Consider the following 18,390-nt stretch of genomic DNA (forward strand, 5'->3'; position numbering starts at 1 on the left):
AGGTTGCTAATGGCTCCATCCCCAGTTGCCCCAGGAGTGGGGCCGAGCTCCAGGCCAGGTGGAGCAGCGCGGCCATGCACACACTGCCTGTGTCTTTCCTTGCCTCAAGATGGACTCACCATGTCCCCTCTGTACGGCTGTCAGCATGGGGGTCAGCTCAAAGTCTTCTCTGGCACCCCTGTAGCAGCAACAGAGATGAGGGGATTTGAGAAGAATGGGAGGAGCACCTATTTTTGGGTCTCTTGAAATAACAAAAAGACTGTGCTACGGGCTAGCAGCATGGTGGGATTTTTAGTGGCATGAAAATGAGCACGGCTACTGCAGGCCCCGCTGTGTGAGGTGCTGGGGGGGGGGCTGCTGGAGACCACGCGGGGCATGGGGAGCCAAAACTAGTGCAGTGATACTGGTACAAGTGGGAGGGAGTTGGGAGCAAACTGTCCCAGATCACATCCAAGTCTGCTTTCTGAGAAAACTTGTTTGTTTACCAAAGACGAACGACCCAGGGGTGAACTAATATTTGTATAATGTAGGAAAGCAGGGGACTAGGATTTGGAAGTAAACTGGGAAGGCAAGTTATTCAGCACTGCTGGGCTATCTAGTCACTCTCTTTGCTCTACACAATTTAATATTGTAGTTGACCTATAAACATTTCCAAGACTGATTTAGATAAGACTAACCCTCCCCATGTGAGTTATTTTCACCCTTGCCAAATTCCAAGCTTCCTCATAAGGCCACAATAAGCAAAACGGGCCTTGCCCCAGTGCCACATCTTGAAGGCCCAGTGAGGAGTTATTCAAGTCCCACTCCTCCCAGTATTCCCATTGCTGGCTGGGCATGAAGCCGCCTAGCCTGGGATCCATCAAGCTGAGACACGTCCTGGAGTTAGACAATTAGCAGGGTGGATTTAGTGGACGGATTAACAAGACCAGGAAATACTGAGTGAAATCATCTCTCGTCATGTTGCATTGGCTGATCAGATCTCCACCCAGTGGTGGCTGAGTTTCCACATCATTGCCCATCTATAGCACGTGGTGGCCCTGGCAAAGGCTTCCCTTGAGGGCAAGTTCTTTCCAAGCTGGTCTCTGAAGTTTCAGGTTTATGATTCAGCACTCCCTGAGTGGTATTAGATACTACAGTCATTTCCCACTCCCAACCACTTCTCCATGTAATGCAATTGAAGTGTATGTTCAGCATGCTTAATTTAACATGCTACTAATTAGCCATATTAAACAGCCTTTACTTTACAATTTCATACGTCCCATGGCCTCTGGAGGAAATTATTTTATTTAAATGTCTAATATTAATATACTGGAAAGAGATGCTCTTTTATTTACAGGGTATGATTATGGTTTTGTATCAAAGTTTTATTTTTCTTTGACAAAAATACTTTATCAGTTTCCTCAGTACATTTTACTTTTGTAATCTCCATCACAAAGCTGATTGGATTATGTTCCTTTGGTTTTGCAGTTTTATGTTACAGCAGAGGCTTAAAAAATTGCTTACAGTCTTTCTCTACTTGCTCTCTGCTTCTCAGATTTATTTTAAGATACCGTTTATAGAGTTTGGTGTGGTTTGGTTTGCCTCTCAATTCTCAGAGCCATCCATTATTTTGAGTTGTTTTTCTGAGCACTTCTGGGCGCCCTTCATTTCAGGGGAAAGTGTGAAAAGCACAGTGATGGGCAATGTTGATTGCTTCTTTTTCCAGGGTAGGAGGCTTCTTAAGATCATTCCTCCATTTGAAAGCATAACATAAACTCAACAAATTCTGTCTAAACAAGCATTACTATTCTATTTGAATACTGCAGTATTTTGCATAATTGCTGCTGTAATGTGCCATTGGCAGTGTATTAGCAATATGCTTTAACCTACTGGCATATAATAAAAATAACTGCAGGTATAAAGAACTTTCTTGATTGAATATTGTCCTAGATTTCCAACAGCTTGCTTCTTTATTCCTTCTTTTTCTTAATGCATCTGTGTGTCCATTTTTATCACTGGCCTACAAAAACCTAAAGACACAGTCCAGATAACAGAAAATAAACCTGATCAATTATATCCTGATACTTTACATTTGCATTAAATTGTGATTATGCCTCTTACTTTTTTCTACATACTGAATGAAAAAAAAATCATTTATGCTTATGGAACATAATCTTTTGATGAATACATCATATTAAGACTATATCGTGAGATATTTCTTTTGAATCAAAGTGTTTCCTTTTTACAGAAATGTATCTTCTTGATGCCTTTGATTACCTTCCTTCATGAAATAAACTATTTTATTTCAGTGCAATGGAATGAATTTAAGATGAGTGTTGCTCTACAACTCGCCTCCTGACAAAAGTTCTAGCTTCCATAAAACAACATTTTTAGGCATTGTTTAAATGGAGATAATTTTTAATCCAGTAGGATATTATTTACATTCATTTAATCAAAGAATGTTCTCAGTGATTACACTTGAATCAGATATTACTGTACAGAAAAAATGATCATTTAGTCTGAAATTCTCACTTAAAATTCACAACAATGCAAATTTTGCTTGTGTCAAGAACTTAAGTAGCATTCTCAATTATATTAAAAATGTTAAAAGGCACAGATACAAAACTACAGCAGATCCAGTGATTCAGTTTGGTCTGAAGTTTTGTTTATTTTCTTTCAAGGAGAAAGCCCCGTGTCAAATAACTAATATCATAAGAATAAGAAAAAAATACTTGCTGATGAACGGCAACACATGCAGCTCTGCATTTCTGAATTATATCAGTGTAACTGCAATCAATTTGTCCACAGAGATGTTTAAAAAACAAATCCATGTGCTCAGAGGGGTTGGGAGAGCCAGCCAAGGACATAAGTTTGCCCTTTCGCATGATCCAGAGCATGAATGTGCAGCACCTGCTAAATTTAGAGGGAGGAAAATGAGGGGGGTCTCAGGTCCTTAGTAACATCCAGGAAAACCTTTGCTTCTGGAGGCAAATCCAGGTAGAGGTAGAGAAAAAGTTCAGAAGACCAAAATATATCAAATACACTTGTCATCTTGATTTGTTCATTCAGTCATATTATTCCTAATCTGTGTGGTTACTCCAATAACAACTAGGACAACAAAACTGTCCTTTTTCTTTTTTTTTTTTTAAATCTTCCCCTTCACTATTTTAAAAATATTGCTAACTCCCTTTCAGAATCTATCTCTAGTGACTAAGGCAGATATTCCTTCTCAGATTATCAGTATATCCTAAATCTTACATTTTTCTCATGTTTGTTTGCATTCACCTTCACCAGAGTTTTTAAACTATGGTCTTGACTTAGACCCGTTTTGAAGTATGTCCTGCATAAGCTGAAAAATTAGCACTTGTCTTTCTTCCCATCTCACCTCAAGTTGTTCTTCAGACTTCCACAGTCTTTTCCGTTTATTTTTTTTCTTTGTTAAGAGGAAGCCAGTGACACCAACTCACACATCTGCAGAGGATCTGTATCCCTTTTCCTAGCTCAGTACTTTTCCTCTTGCAGAAGATCATATATGGTATCACATGACTGACGTTGTTTTCTTCCACAAAAGTCCAGACACCATAATCACACTCATGCTCAGAGATTAGCAAGTTTGGAGAAGAATAGCCCATTCTCTTATTATTGCTTTTTTTTTTTTTTCCCCTGGTGTTTAATCTTCTTTCTTCTTACTTTTCATCTCCTATGAAACCTGAAGCAGTATACTAGCTAAAGTAACTAACTGTAAAACCATCTTATTTTTTTCACGGTTTTTAATCCCTTTTTATATACCACAGTGGAACAGTAAACATATTCACAACCTTCTGATGGCATCGAAATTATTATGACTCCCTTCTTATCCAAGAATATGTGCTGCTAATACAAATGAAAAAAACTTTGGCTTATAATTCAAAAAGTAAATCCCTAAAAGATCCAGAGCACTGATAGTTTTGCCTGGAGGCAAACAGAAATAGTACTTTTACTCATTCATTCACTTTAAATCTTGACAGTCTGAGCCTTGTTCCTATCAGCTATTACATGTTAGATTTCCACCCTTTATTACTGCATGGCTTCTTACGTTTGATTTAAGAAATAATCAGAATTTGGATTCAGTGTGTTCTAGCAGAAAGACGATGTCTTCTGTAGATACTCAGCTGTGCTAAGAAAAAGGAATAGTACCTACAACATATTAAAAAAAGTCAGAAACAGACACCATGATCATTTTTCCACATTTGAGTTTTAGTGAAGCAGGCATCATAGAAACAGTATCTGGTTTTGCAACTACTGTTGTTTGGTAACTGTCTTATTAACTTTATAGAGGTCTTAAAAGTAAGGACATAGGGTTCATGACACAGAACAGAGAATGGCCTGTCCTAACATGGCAAATGTTAGTGGGATTCTTCATTTTCAGGAATTTAGTAAACCCTTAATTGCAGCAGTAATCAGAGATGCAGGGGAAGGCTGTGCTTCAGAACACCACTTTGTGGGCTCGTAATTAGGCATTGGTTCTCACATAACGTAACACCTCTAATTGTATAGAAGGCTGTAACTCAGTCTGGGAGCTGCTGATGTACTGCAAGGGCACAGTTTAGGTGGCTTACAAATGGTAATAGAAATATGATGCTGGATTATAGATTTAGTGTTTTGCGAATAAATAAGGAAGGCTGGCTAAATAAGGCTGCAACTTGTTATATATTTTAAAGTCTTACAAACAATATTGGAAGAAGAGATTTGAAGTATACTTAGTTTAAGAGAAAATGGATTGTTAAGTAAGATTATGAATAGCACGGAAGGCTATGCTGTGTGCAGCACAGTGGGACAATAGCAACATATTAATATGCAGTGAACTATTAGCAATGAAATTACCCCACAAGTTTATTTCTTGGTGAATTCTGCTAGTCTTGGAGTATACTGTCTGAAAATATGCTATCCAGCCTGCCAGGACCGATACTTAGATAGCGCTGTTGGTGCATAATGTCAAATGTCATTTTATTTATTAAAGACTAGATTACAAATTGCATGCCTTTTTTGGTACATTATGTTGCTGGTATTCCCAGAACTTCTGGCAAAAGCACTGGCTATTTTACTGAAAAGTAACAGATCTATTCATAAACGTGTGTGAATTTATTATGAGACCTAAGGTATGAGCAATTTATAATATCTATTGGCATAAAAATGTATGTTGTATTTTTCAGTCTTGCAAGAGTGAGATTATTCTAGGAAACAACATGACAAACATGAATCATACACTGTCAGAGCAGTGCCCCTCCTGTAACTACTTTTAAGTGTTAGCAGTGTCATTGAGGGAAAAGGAGATTAAGCCTCTACCCTTGGGATCCTCAAAGGCAATGTCTGTAGTAACCTTCATCTCTCTGTGACTACAAATAGCCATGCAGTAAAGTAGTATTGATTGTGTGCATTAGATCAGTCAACACTGTTTTGTTCAGCCCACCCTGATGAACTCATTCCAGATGTTTTTAGACCAGTACCTATTGACCTGAATGTTCTTACTCTGGTTTAGAGCAGAAGAGGGTCAGGTGACATCAGCTTCATGCAAAGAATGATTACAGCCGTCAGAAAGAGGACTTTAAGGTAGATAGCTCAGTACACTACTATATTTTTAAAAAAATTCTTTTGTTGGGAGCATAGAGTTTTGCAAAATTTAGCAACTCTTAGCATATCACAGGAAAAAAGCAAATTAAAATTGACAGCAGTGGCATGGAGTTACTTTCATTCTCCAGAGTTTGTTTCCTTTGCTTACTTGAACAAAGGTACCAAATTGAGCATGTTTTCCGTTTGGGAGGGGGATCAGAGTTAGGAGTGTTCTTACCTGAAGGAAAATGAGTTCTTATTCTTGATTCTTGCAAGACTCTCTCTTTGAATCTGAGCATTCATTTCTTCCTGACTGGAAACATCATACAGATGTAGTGTACAGATTAAATTCAGTTTAGCTTCCTTATCACTCCGCTTGGCTTCAGGAGACTTCTCTTGCGTGGTGTGGGAAGAAACTGCAGTCCATAACTATCTAAGAAGGTGTTCATATGTCGAGTCTGAATTAATTTCTCTCCAAGTCACAACTTGGTTTTTCTCAGACACACTTACCAATATTTATCTCAGCTATGAGAATCCATGCCACTGTCCATGTTGTCTTTGCAATGTATGGATTCATAGAGGAAAATACAGTAAAGTCAGGTACAAACTATAATCAGCTAATCAAACTCTATTAGATGGATATGATACTATTTTTTTAGTTCTAGCTCTCTAAAGATATTATATTATTATAAAACCTTCAAATTACTTAAAGCTTTTGTGTTTTCCTCTCTTCTTGATGCCTAAAATTTAGGCCATCCATTAGTGAAGATTATTGGAAACTACTTCCTTTACTGTTCTTCCCCATGCCTCCCTTTCCTACCACAACCCCAAAACCCTTCCACCCCATGTGTTATAGCAGTAGTGCACTCAGTATCCAACATGACAAAGCACATTTTTACTAGTATATCAAAACCAGTATGCTGGTTTATGTTTCATCCTAGCCTCGTGCTGTTGTGAAAATTAGTATAGGGAAGAGGTAGTCTCTTTAAAGCACTTCCTCCCTGTATGGAAAGCTACCTTTTACTCAGTTTTTCAACTGTCAGATTTTAGAGATAATTCTTGACAGATTATTCAGTCACACTCTGCTAACTGATGGCTAAAGATTTTCATCTGTCCTATTAATTCATGTGGAAATGAATCTTAGGGGCCCCTGAAACTTGTACTTATACCAAGAATTTGATGTTTACAAATTATGTAACAAGATTCAGATTTTGCTAGGAAACTAGTTAAATTTGGTCATATGCTAAGTACCTCTGTAAGAAAACTTTTATAGAGTAAGGCAGAAGAAATTAAAAGCGACAAACCTTGTTTTATCTTGGGAATTCATGTGGAAATGAATCTTAGGGGCCCCTGAAACTTGTACTTATACCAAGAATTTGATGTTTACAAATTATGTAACAAGATTCAGATTTTGCTAGGAAACTAGTTAAATTTGGTCATATGCTAAGTACCTCTGTAAGAAAACTTTTATAGAGTAAGGCAGAAGAAATTAAAAGCGACAAACCTTGTTTTATCTTGGGCTGACTTTGAAAACTTTGAAACTTTGATATTTTTGCACATACCTTTTTGTTGTCCTGACATATAAATTTCCATATGCTTAAAAATCACGATATATACGCTGAGCCAAATATTCTATTCCTTTCACTTCAAAACTCTTGAAAGGATAAAGGCAGCTCCATCTTGCAGCATATTAAATGTAGAGTAACTGCATTAGTGCAAACTGAACCCTAGGGCAAGCACAAGCACTCAAAGACAGAAAATGCTCCAACCATGCTGTCTCATGGGGACCAACCGTAATTTCAGTTTTCTGTATCACCAGAAATTAGTTTGTGTAAGATCCGCATCACCTACAGATATATTGGAAACTTAATTTCTTTAGGGTGCAAATTTCTCGTCATGGGGCTGGGGAAAACCTGATGCTTCAAGAAGTGATCTAAGTTATTCTCGATGTTAAATAATTAACCTTGTCAGAAATCATAAGATATTAGAAAAAATGGGTCTTTTTTGTCAGTCAGAATGCATATGTGTTGCACTACTTTCATAAGGGACTAAATACATATTTTAAATATATATTAAGGACTGTATATAGATCTGCATATAGAGAGTCTGGTAGCCAAAGGGATAACCGTATTTAAGAAAACCTCTGTTTATCCCTAGAGTGCTTACTAGTGTAGTAGCTTATTGAATAAATTCTTCAGTAATTAGTAAAATTTAGTTTTAGTAAACATAAATATTCCAGTTGTGAACTTTAATCAAATGTAGATTAACTATGATCTGAGAGTAGAAGAGATGAAGCGTGTGCTGCTTGAAGGACACTGCTCATTGCCACTGCAATGATTCAGGGGAGCCAAAGAACAAAAATGCAGAACAAAGGAGAACCTACAGTATTTCTGTGTGAGTTGCAACATCAGTTTTTGCTGTAACATACAACATACTTGTGTTATGGCATCAACTTGTGTTCCTCACATAATAGCTGTGCCTCAAGTGAGATGTTGGGACATGTCAGTAGTTAATATAGGCTGAAAAGGAAGTTAACCAGAAACATCCCTAGAACAGATATTGGAAAGCACCTGTGTGATTCAGGACCTGCTTGGCAGGCAGGAATTAGCTCCTGAATGCTAAAGACTTCTTTCCAAATGGGAATTAGATGGAACCAGAAAGGGATTACATGGCAAAAATTATTTCTCAGGAGTGAAGCATCAATAGCTTACAGTCATGCTTATTTAGAGTGGTAGCCTTTGTACTTTGTTCCTTCTGTGTCATCTGGTGTTTGTCTCAGACTTTCATATTCTGTGACTCCAGTGAGCTGTTGCAGACAGATAGCCCCAAGGTCTGTAGAATCATAGAATCATAGAATCATTGAGGTTGGAAAAGACCTCTAAGATCATCAAGTCCACCCATCGCCCCAACACCACCATGCCCACTAAACCATGTCCCTAAGTGCCTCATCTACTCGTCTTTTAAATACTTCCAGGGATGGGGACTCAACCACTTCCCTGGGCAGCCTCTTCCAATGTTTAACCACTCTTTCAGTAAAGAAATTTTTCCTCACGTCCAATCTAAACCTCCCCTGGCGCAACAGTATATGCAGTATATGCAGACATTTTAGGCTTCTTGTCATGGAGCAGAAAGGATCTAAATGACAGAAACTCTAGCTCCTAGATCACTAGCAGGAATCCCCAGAGTTGGAAGCATCAGCTCCAGCCGATATTTTCAAGGTAGAAGTTCCTACTTCACAGAGGATACGTGGAGGACCTAATAACCTCTACTTGATATGGCATTTCCATCGCTCTAAAACTGCTTCTCATCTCAATTCTTAATTGCTCTCCTTTTGATTCTCTGCATCTACCCCCATCCTGTTATAAAATGCTGTGCCCAAAGCTGGCACAGTGCGGCAACTGAGGGATTCATCAATTCTGAGGAAAGATGTTTTAATGTCCCCACACTAAACAGTATCCTGTTACTCAGTTCTTACCCTCTTGAAACTTGCTTTTTTGCAACACCTAGCCAGTTATCCTCCATTCCATATACGTATAAAGTAGTTCTTGTTCTCAAATTCTCACTGGACTTATCTTTTTTGAATTTCATTACACTGATTTCAGACTACTTCTCCAATTTATCAAACAAATTTCAGATTTTAACTCTGTTCACTGGGCTGTTTCAAAAACCAGCTTTTTGTCATCTATTTTACATGCATAGTCTTTATTTTGTGTTCAAATCATTTATGCAACCCAAAACTGAACAAAACATAGCACTGAGTGTTCCTAGTATTTAATGTGCCCCTCTTTCCCATTGACAGAATTCTTTGTGCATGGACATGTTGGGTTTTTTTGGCTTAATGTATATTTCCCTTAAGGTAATTAGACCATATTTTCCCAGCTTGAATATGAAACTCTCATATAAGGCAATATCAACAGCTTTAAAAATCAGGCTGTTTTTCCTATTATCTGTCTCCTTCTATCCAGTAAGTCAGTTATCATGTTAAAGGAGTAAGTTTGCACTGAGAAACGACATTTTGAGTTTGCAGTACTCTAGTTTCCATCCATGGTTTGAGGGATGTATTTTATTTTGTACTAGAATTTTTACGTTTCAATAAATAACAGAAACATTTAGCTCTGTGGAAAAGAACTTCCCAGGGCACTCATATTTTCATATTAACACAGTATTTGATACCACATGATAGTCATGAAAACAATACAGTTTGTGTTGTTTTTCTAACCAGAGTCATCAATTGCAATGTCAACCACCAGTTGGAAGTGGAACTTATTAAATTTATTAAGAACAATTGTAAAAGTTGACATAAAGCTGTAAATTATTCCTCTACGCCCTCTGCTTCTGAAACTCTTCTGACAAATAATGTCTTCTATACAGCTGGTCTAACATTTATTTATTCCAGAATATGACAGTGCTTCTTTAAAAACTTGCCAATGTTTATAATGGTATTTATGGAAGTTCCAGAAGACAGAATAAGCTTCTTCCCTAATTCTATCTGTCAACAGTTACTGATGTCTGGAAAAGGAAGGAAGGAAGGAAGGAAGGAAGGAAGGAAGGAAGGAAGGAAGGAAGGAAGGAAGGAAGGAAGGAAGGAAGGAAGGAAGGAAGGAAGGAAGGAAGGAAGGAAGGAAGGAAGGAAGGAAGGAAGGAAGGAAGGAAGGAAGGAAGGAAGGAAGGAAGGAAGGAAGGAAGGAAGGAAGGAAGGAAGGAAGGAAGGAAGGAAGGAAGGAAGGAAGGAAGGAAGGAAGGAAGGAAGGAAGGAAGGAAGGAAGGAAGGAAGGAAGGAAGGAAGGAAGGAAGGAAGGAAGGAAGGAAGGAAGGAAGGAAGGAAGGAAGGAAGGAAGGAAGGAAGGAAGGAAGGAAGGAAGGAAGGAAGGAAGGAAGGAAGGAAGGAAGGAAGGAAGGAAGGAAGGAAGGAAGGAAGGAAGGAAGGAAGGAAGGAAGGAAGGAAGGAAGGAAGGAAGGAAGGAAGGAAGGAAGGAAGGAAGGAAGGAAGGAAGGAAGGAAGGAAGGAAGGAAGGAAGGAAGGAAGGAAGGAAGGAAGGAAGGAAGGAAGGAAGGAAGGAAGGAAGGAAGGAAGGAAGGAAGGAAGGAAGGAAGGAAGGAAGGAAGGAAGGAAGGAAGGAAGGAAGGAAGGAAGGAAGGAAGGAAGGAAGGAAGGAAGGAAGGAAGGAAGGAAGGAAGGAAGGAAGGAAGGAAGGAAGGAAGGAAGGAAGGAAGGAAGGAAGGAAGGAAGGAAGGAAGGAAGGAAGGAAGGAAGGAAGGAAGGAAGGAAGGAAGGAAGGAAGGAAGGAAGGAAGGAAGGAAGGAAGGAAGGAAGGAAGGAAGGAAGGAAGGAAGGAAGGAAGGAAGGAAGGAAGGAAGGAAGGAAGGAAGGAAGGAAGGAAGGAAGGAAGGAAGGAAGGAAGGAAGGAAGGAAGGAAGGAAGGAAGGAAGGAAGGAAGGAAGGAAGGAAGGAAGGAAGGAAGGAAGGAAGGAAGGAAGGAAGGAAGGAAGGAAGGAAGGAAGGAAGGAAGGAAGGAAGGAAGGAAGGAAGGAAGGAAGGAAGGAAGGAAGGAAGGAAGGAAGGAAGGAAGGAAGGAAGGAAGGAAGGAAGGAAGGAAGGAAGGAAGGAAGGAAGGAAGGAAGGAAGGAAGGAAGGAAGGAAGGAAGGAAGGAAGGAAGGAAGGAAGGAAGGAAGGAAGGAAGGAAGGAAGGAAGGAAGGAAGGAAGGAAGGAAGGAAGGAAGGAAGGAAGGAAGGAAGGAAGGAAGGAAGGAAGGAAGGAAGGAAGGAAGGAAGGAAGGAAGGAAGGAAGGAAGGAAGGAAGGAAGGAAGGAAGGAAGGAAGGAAGGAAGGAAGGAAGGAAGGAAGGAAGGAAGGAAGGAAGGAAGGAAGGAAGGAAGGAAGGAAGGAAGGAAGGAAGGAAGGAAGGAAGGAAGGAAGGAGGGAGGGAGGGAGGGAAGGATTAGTGTACACCAGCAATGGTTATTTCAGTCTCAATAGATAGTGGAAGTTACATGAAATAATATTTCTTCTATAAATTAAGACATGCTTTTATTAGGCCTGTTTGCATTGTATACAAATATTGGGAGCTACCAAAAGTTATTATGCACATTTTAAAAAGTAAAGGAATTAGAGGACTAAATGTGAGCAATACTGCTTAAAAATTTCTGAAGGAAGATGTTTTCTGATCACTACTGATGTTTGACTTCAAACCACGAAGTCAACATGCAGAGAAAAATGCAACCCTGCTTGATCACTGTGAATGGCAAACTACCTCAGTTTCTTTTGAAAGGTCCCTTGAGTTGTCTTTGATTATCGTTTTAAAATTAAATTTGTTGGCAAACAGGGTGAGCCATAAATCTGAATATTCTTTGACTTCACATATTTTTGCTAAATCTTTGGTTCCTAAAGCTGTGCAGTGCAAAGAGATAGACATGCTTGACAGGTAAATATGTCAGCCACATCAATCATACAAAATATACATTAACACTATACAGCCAATCCATCAAGTGACTGAAGTCCAAAATGCCTTTTAATTGACCTGACTTTCCTACATGGCTTGAATGAAAAAATTGAATCCTCTGGATTCCTGTTAGAGGTATTAACTCTTCCAGTCTCTGTCAAAACTGCAATCACTATTCATGGGTTTTACAGTCAAACAAGAAAATGTGTGACCTCAGCAACACACTCAGGTTATCCTCCCTGGAAATTCTGATTTGAAGATTGTAACCCAAAGTGGTGACTCATCTAAAAAAATTTTGGTTCCTGACCACCACTTTCCCTGATTTAGGATAAACAGTTTTATTATATTAAAAAGTCAGAATAAGAACCCTAACAAATGCCTTAAATTCCACATGCTTTTCTTACTTACTCCTTAGAGGTGAAATTATATGATCACCATGAGAAAGAATATATTGATTCATAATGAGTTACCTCGGAGAATGCTTGGCTAAAATCCACTCACTTGTGTACCGTGCTGATATTGTTAGAAATGTTATCCACTTTGTCCTGTAAATAGGTTTTGGGAAGGAGATGAGAGAATTCTTTAACACAAAATGATATTGATTTATCTATCTTGGGTCAGGCCTCAGATATAAAAAGCCATCTTGCCTGTAATCTTAACAGGACAATTATGCAAGGAAAGTGGAGTTTACTTTGGGATCTTCCTTTCCTTAAATGATTTATTTACAAGTCAAAGAAGAATTCACATGCCCTTAGTCTAGTCACGTTTCCTTGTATGTTTGTCTGCAAACCTTGAAAAATTTGTCCATCTGCATGTTTAGTCCATGTCAAAGATGGGATTTAGATAATTGGCATTAATATAAGCAAACTTAGCAGCAAAGAAAATAATGAAATACACAATTATGTTAATCAGATGTTGTAAAATATCTCTCCAAGACAGGTTGCAAGGGGTAAAATACTAAATGGAAATTTCTAGGCTCCTTATTTTAAACAGAGTGTGACAGTACTGTAGCATATCAATGAGTGTAAATTGATTACCTATGCCTGTTTGGTTTACAGTGACTGATTGGAATTGAGCAATTTACATAGTGTAAAAATCCATTTTCCTTCTGCAAAAAAATTATCCATTATATGTAGATAAGAAAGTCAGACCTTTCAGAAAATCTTAGCTCAGAATCAAAGGGAAACACAACCTCAGTCTGCCATGTCCCAGTCAGGCTACAGATTAGCCTGCCTCCCTCCTATTCAAATTGATATTGCCTTGACATTTTGACAAACTGAAATTTTCTGATGGGAAAATCATTTCAGGAAAGAAAAAAAAATCCTGATCACTCCAGCTTCATTACCATTCCTACATAATTAAAACATTATTCCCTTTGTTTACTGTCCAACCTAGTAGTTCTTGCATGCCTAATACATTTTTGCAAGAAAACTTCTGGTTTAACGTTTTTCCTGAAGGTGTATGACAGCCCTTCTCACAGCTTATCAGGATTACTCTTTCTGAGATATCATATTTAATTATGCGAGACTTCCTCAAAACTCTGGAGAATTTGGTGTACTGCAGGCTAGAAAAGAAAGGTAAAAAATCTATAATATATATTGATAAATGTCACCAGTAAAGATGATATAGGATGTTATTTTATATGGTGTTGCAGTTTTAAAACCTTTATATTTATTTGCTATATACTGAATTATCAATTTAAATGAAAGGCCAACAGATAATTGTATTCCTTTACTATGAGGAACACTTGAACTAATTTAAAGTAATGTAGCAAATTATCTAAAATCATTTAGTCAAATATAACAGAGAGGGGTCAAACCTAGGGCAGCACTATTTAAATCATTCAATCAAGAATTCCATCTTGAGAATGGATTTCAAATAGATTTTTAATTGCAGTATTTTGTCCACAGGGCATTCTATCACACACTTTTTGTTTGCAAGTAAAATCCACCAGAATATCCTCCATCAGGATAGTGCCAGGTCTCTCTTCATTACAAAATTTCTGTATTATGAAGTATGTAAATATGTTCTGAGGTTTTCATTTTTGGCTTGTTTTGTTTATAGTTAGTTTCTTGAGCCAAACACTGGGTACTTCCCAGTCATTTCATTAAGCAGAAAAACAGGAACAAAACCATACTACTAGTTGGGCTTTTCCTCATACACCAGAGAGAAGCTGCAAAGACGGTGCAGATGTTTTCCTGTAATGGTGTGATCCGCAGCAGGAAGAGCTGCTCCATGAAGCTGGCATGGTGGCTGCACAGAGCCTGCAGGAGAAGGATGCAACCCTGCACATGAAGGGCCCCGTCACTTTATTGCTCTCTGGCAGTACTGCTTAAGCACAGAGGATGCCAAGCTAAGCATCTTCTTGGTGCTGTGAGAGTTTTGGTGTGCGGCATGGCAGTCTGGGAGGGAAAGCATTCGTGACAGCACTGGGACTGCCCTGGAGAAGCATCCCCCTAAGCATGGGGATACTCACCTTTGGGCTTCCACTATGCTTCCAGGTACATGCAAGTCCATCAGTGATCTCCTATTCTATTCTTTTACTTCCATGTGGATCACAATCCCAGAAAGAAAGGGAAAGGTGAGGTATAGCCATGAGGACAACAGAAAAGTTACTATGTTTTGGATACATTTTGGCCTTTCCTCAAGCCTTATGAAAGTTGTTCTTACCACTGCTGGAAATCTAACCGTAGGAAGTTAGGTTTAAAATACATTGGAAGACGACATTGTAAATGAAGACAGGCTCCTAAGTTATTTCCACTAGTGATTCTGGAAAAGAAGAAGTAAATGCTTTGCAAAAAGATGGCATGCAGTATTTTTTAATTACAGACAAAATCATATACTCTTTTCAAAAGCACAGTGACAAGTTCACCTTTTGTAAATACCCTTCTGGATAGATGGCAATAACTAAACTGGTCTATTGGTTTGTGAGCTTTTTAGACAAAACCTTTGCTAAATGAATAGCAACTGCAAATGTACCTGTTGGTTTTTCTACAAAGACGACTTGAAGGAAAGGTTCGTTCTTAAAACATTGACAAATCATTTACAGTCCTTTTATTTACAATTAGTCCTGTTGTTTACAGTTTATTTCAGATATTTTGTTGTGGGACTGAATTGGTTTCGGATGGGAGGGGTCATCACAAATGAAATGTTCAGTTCCAGATATGACATACTTCACTTTGTTAGAAACACGTTTTTTAAAGGCTACAAAGAGACATTAAGTATCTAGGGTTTTTTATTTGCTGTTCTTCCTAACACAATACTCTCAGTGAAAATTAGCACAATAGAAAACTTTTGCATCATTCGCATGTCATATAACCTCTCAAAATAATTGAGTTGTAAATTTGCTTTAAATATGTTTATAAAGGACCCTAAACTCACATGGTAATGGTCCTAACAAGCAGCTGATATTAGTAAACTCATTGCAGCCAGGACACACTACAAAATTAAGGGCAGCCAGTTGCAGGTACTGGAGCAGAAATACAGTATAATAACGTAGATGAGGATTTTTAAATCTATCCTGATTGAGTGGAAACTGCTAGTAGAAGAGGCTCCTGTCAGTGCGCAAGTGGTGCAGCTCCTCACAGAGACAGCAGTAACAGCAAGGAGTTGGAGAACAACACTTTTAACAACTGATTTTAGAACTGGGCATGATTCTGGGTCTACCAAACTAGTGGCATCCAGCTCCAGAACAAGGCTGATTGTGGCAGATGTGCCAGAAGTTCTCATGACAAAGAAGTGACCATGTCATATGAATAGAGGATGTTGGAAAGCAAACAAAATGGGTGTGGAGGCCCTCAAATCAGGAAAGTTCTTACACCCGTACTAAATTTTATGTTTAAAGTTAAAAAAAAAAAAAAAAAGATTTTATATCTTCCCTAAATCATGACCATCAAGAAAAAAACATTTTGCATGAAAAATGCAAAAAAAAGGACAAAGTGTTACTTGTTCACTCTAGCTTTTCCATGTAAATACCTACACAAGTCATCTGAATCTGTGACATTTAAAGGGCCTAGATGTGCTGCTTTGTAAATATTTATTTACTAAACCAAACTTAAGTTAGGTAAATGGGATTTTTTTTGAGTTAAGCTCCTAGCATAATGGATCAGGCCCTTCTATTGTTGTTAAATTGTGTATTGGTCACCAAGTAAATTTGATACTGTGAGTGGCTGTTTTTAAATTCATCATATTAATGTTCTGAAATACAATAAATATATATATATATTTAAAGCTTCTGTTATTTACTTGACAGACTTGAATCAAAGGAGCCTTTCCTGTCCGTTGGGTAAGTAGGAATACATATATTTCCATGGATATTTATATATTCAACTACCATACAATATAATTTATTGGATTATGTTGAGCATAAACATACTGTTTCAACATTACGGCTATTTACTATAGCTAAGCTTAGAAAAAGTAGTTATTAGTCAATAAAGTCAGCAGTTGTGGATATTTCCCTTCTTAAAAAATACTAAGAAGTATGTTTTGCCTCTATTGACTAATGAAAATTTATACTAAAAGGCATGTAGGAGCTAAATGTTGCATTGAAAGGTAGCTGGTTTATTATTTTGTTTTCACTGATCTTTCAGTCAGAAACCATTTCAAATATTGTCTATACCACTTGTCTAAGTCCCTGAAAAAATAATTGATAGTTTCTTTTAAAATAAAGATTTTGTAGTACTTCAATAAAAAAAATAAAATCAAATTCATAAAATCGAAAAATATAACAGAGCTAAATGTTGCATTGAAAGGTAGCTGGTTTATTATTTTGTTTTCACTGATCTTTCAGTCAGAAACCATTTCAAATATTGTCTATACCACTTGTCTAAGTCCCTGAAAAAATAATTGATAGTTTCTTTTAAAATAAAGATTTTGTAGTACTTCAATAAAAAAAATAAAATCAAATTCATAAAATCGAAAAATATAACATTTTTAGCCTAATTATAGATCACTGCACTGATTTGCTTATTACAGCTATTGTCTTTTTGGTCTCATAGCCACTTAAAGCGCCACTTAAAGCATTATATGTTTTATATCTTAAAATGATTAACTCATCTCTCTAAAAACTTATTTTTAAATGTGACATATTCTGAAAAAAAAAGTATATTCTTTTTATAAAATGTAGACCATTATATATATCTTAAAGGTAAGTATCTGTATTTTACTTGAGTCTTAAGTTCACTTTTCATGCACTTGTTTCCTTTTAGCTTCTTTCTTTAAAACTTTCCTAAGTTTTCTAACATTCTCACTCCCTGTTTTCCTTCAGAACTGTATATTTTTTATGTCTCTTAATTCTCATTTGTCTTTGTTCACCACACCATGCTTCATGCTACCAAGAACATAAACTGCAGAGAAAAGATCCCATGTAAAAAAACAATTTAAGGGTTAATTCTACCATGTAATTATCAGTAGCTTCCAAATTGTTGTATTAACTGGAGATCAAAAAACTACTTCAAGTTCTGAAGTGTGAATTAAAGTTAGCAAACAAAGGAAATGTGTCAGTTATGAACAGAGAAACTCAACAAATCAGCATAAGCAGGATTGAGATATGTCTCAGTTTCTATAGCATAAGGTAACTTTGGTTTGTTTAAGTATATTTTTAATTAATTGCTTGCCATTTCTACTTTCTACCAACTCAAAATTATTGAAAAATAAGTTAAATGGTGGTCAAATTGGGGGGGGAGGGGAGTGCTCTTGGTTTGCATGCTTTGACAAGTCCAAATTCATTATCAAATTCAGTCACTTCTGTTACTACCTTTCATTACTCCACTTTGTAACTTGTCCTATTGAGTTGGTTTTTTGAGGCCTCCACTCTCGTAATGAAGTGATTACCTGAAAATCTCAACTTTAAGATTAAAAAAGAAGTTGCATGCCATTGTGGCTGAGGACCAAACTTGAAAGTATAAAAATCCAGGAAGCAAATAAAAGACAATGGTAACAGTTATATTAATAGTAATTGCCACAAAATAATAAATCTTACTTTTGTAGTTCTTGTCATGATCTTAAGAACTGTGTTAGCACTTTTAGGATATTTGGGGATGTCTACCTAGGAGGAAGCATTATGTTTATGTTTTGGGTTTGGGTTTGTTTCTAGATGAGCGGATTGGTGGCCACTGTGTAAATCGACATTACCTCCCCATAGCCATTGTATGTGACTTTGTTGCTAAACTGGATTCCTCTTGGGAAGTCTGATCTGAGCAAATAGAATCATGGAATCATTAAGGTTGGAAAAGACCTCTAAGATCATCAAGTCCAACCATCAACCCAACACCACCATGCCCACTAAACCATGTCCCTAAGCGCCTCATCTACACGTCTTTTAAATACCTCCAGGGATGGGGACTCAACCACTCCCCTGGGCAGCCTGTTCCAATGTTT

At 37.6% G+C, this 18,390-nt stretch overlaps 1 protein-coding gene across 1 annotated transcript in view; it reads left to right on the forward strand.

The window, feature by feature from the left end:
- The window catches only part of RALYL (RALY RNA binding protein-like), a 129,867-nt gene that overhangs the window by 43,711 nt on the left and 67,766 nt on the right, over positions 1–18,390 (forward strand). Inside the window, exon 3 of the mRNA XM_009276030.1 lies at positions 16,262–16,294. Coding sequence (XP_009274305.1) covers positions 16,262–16,294 — 33 coding nt within the window. The remainder of the gene's footprint in view (positions 1–16,261; positions 16,295–18,390) is intronic.

This window comes from Aptenodytes forsteri, unplaced genomic scaffold, assembly GCF_000699145.1.
Source record: "Aptenodytes forsteri isolate BGI_AS27 unplaced genomic scaffold, ASM69914v1 Scaffold433, whole genome shotgun sequence".
Classification (NCBI taxonomy): Eukaryota; Metazoa; Chordata; class Aves; order Sphenisciformes; family Spheniscidae; genus Aptenodytes; species Aptenodytes forsteri.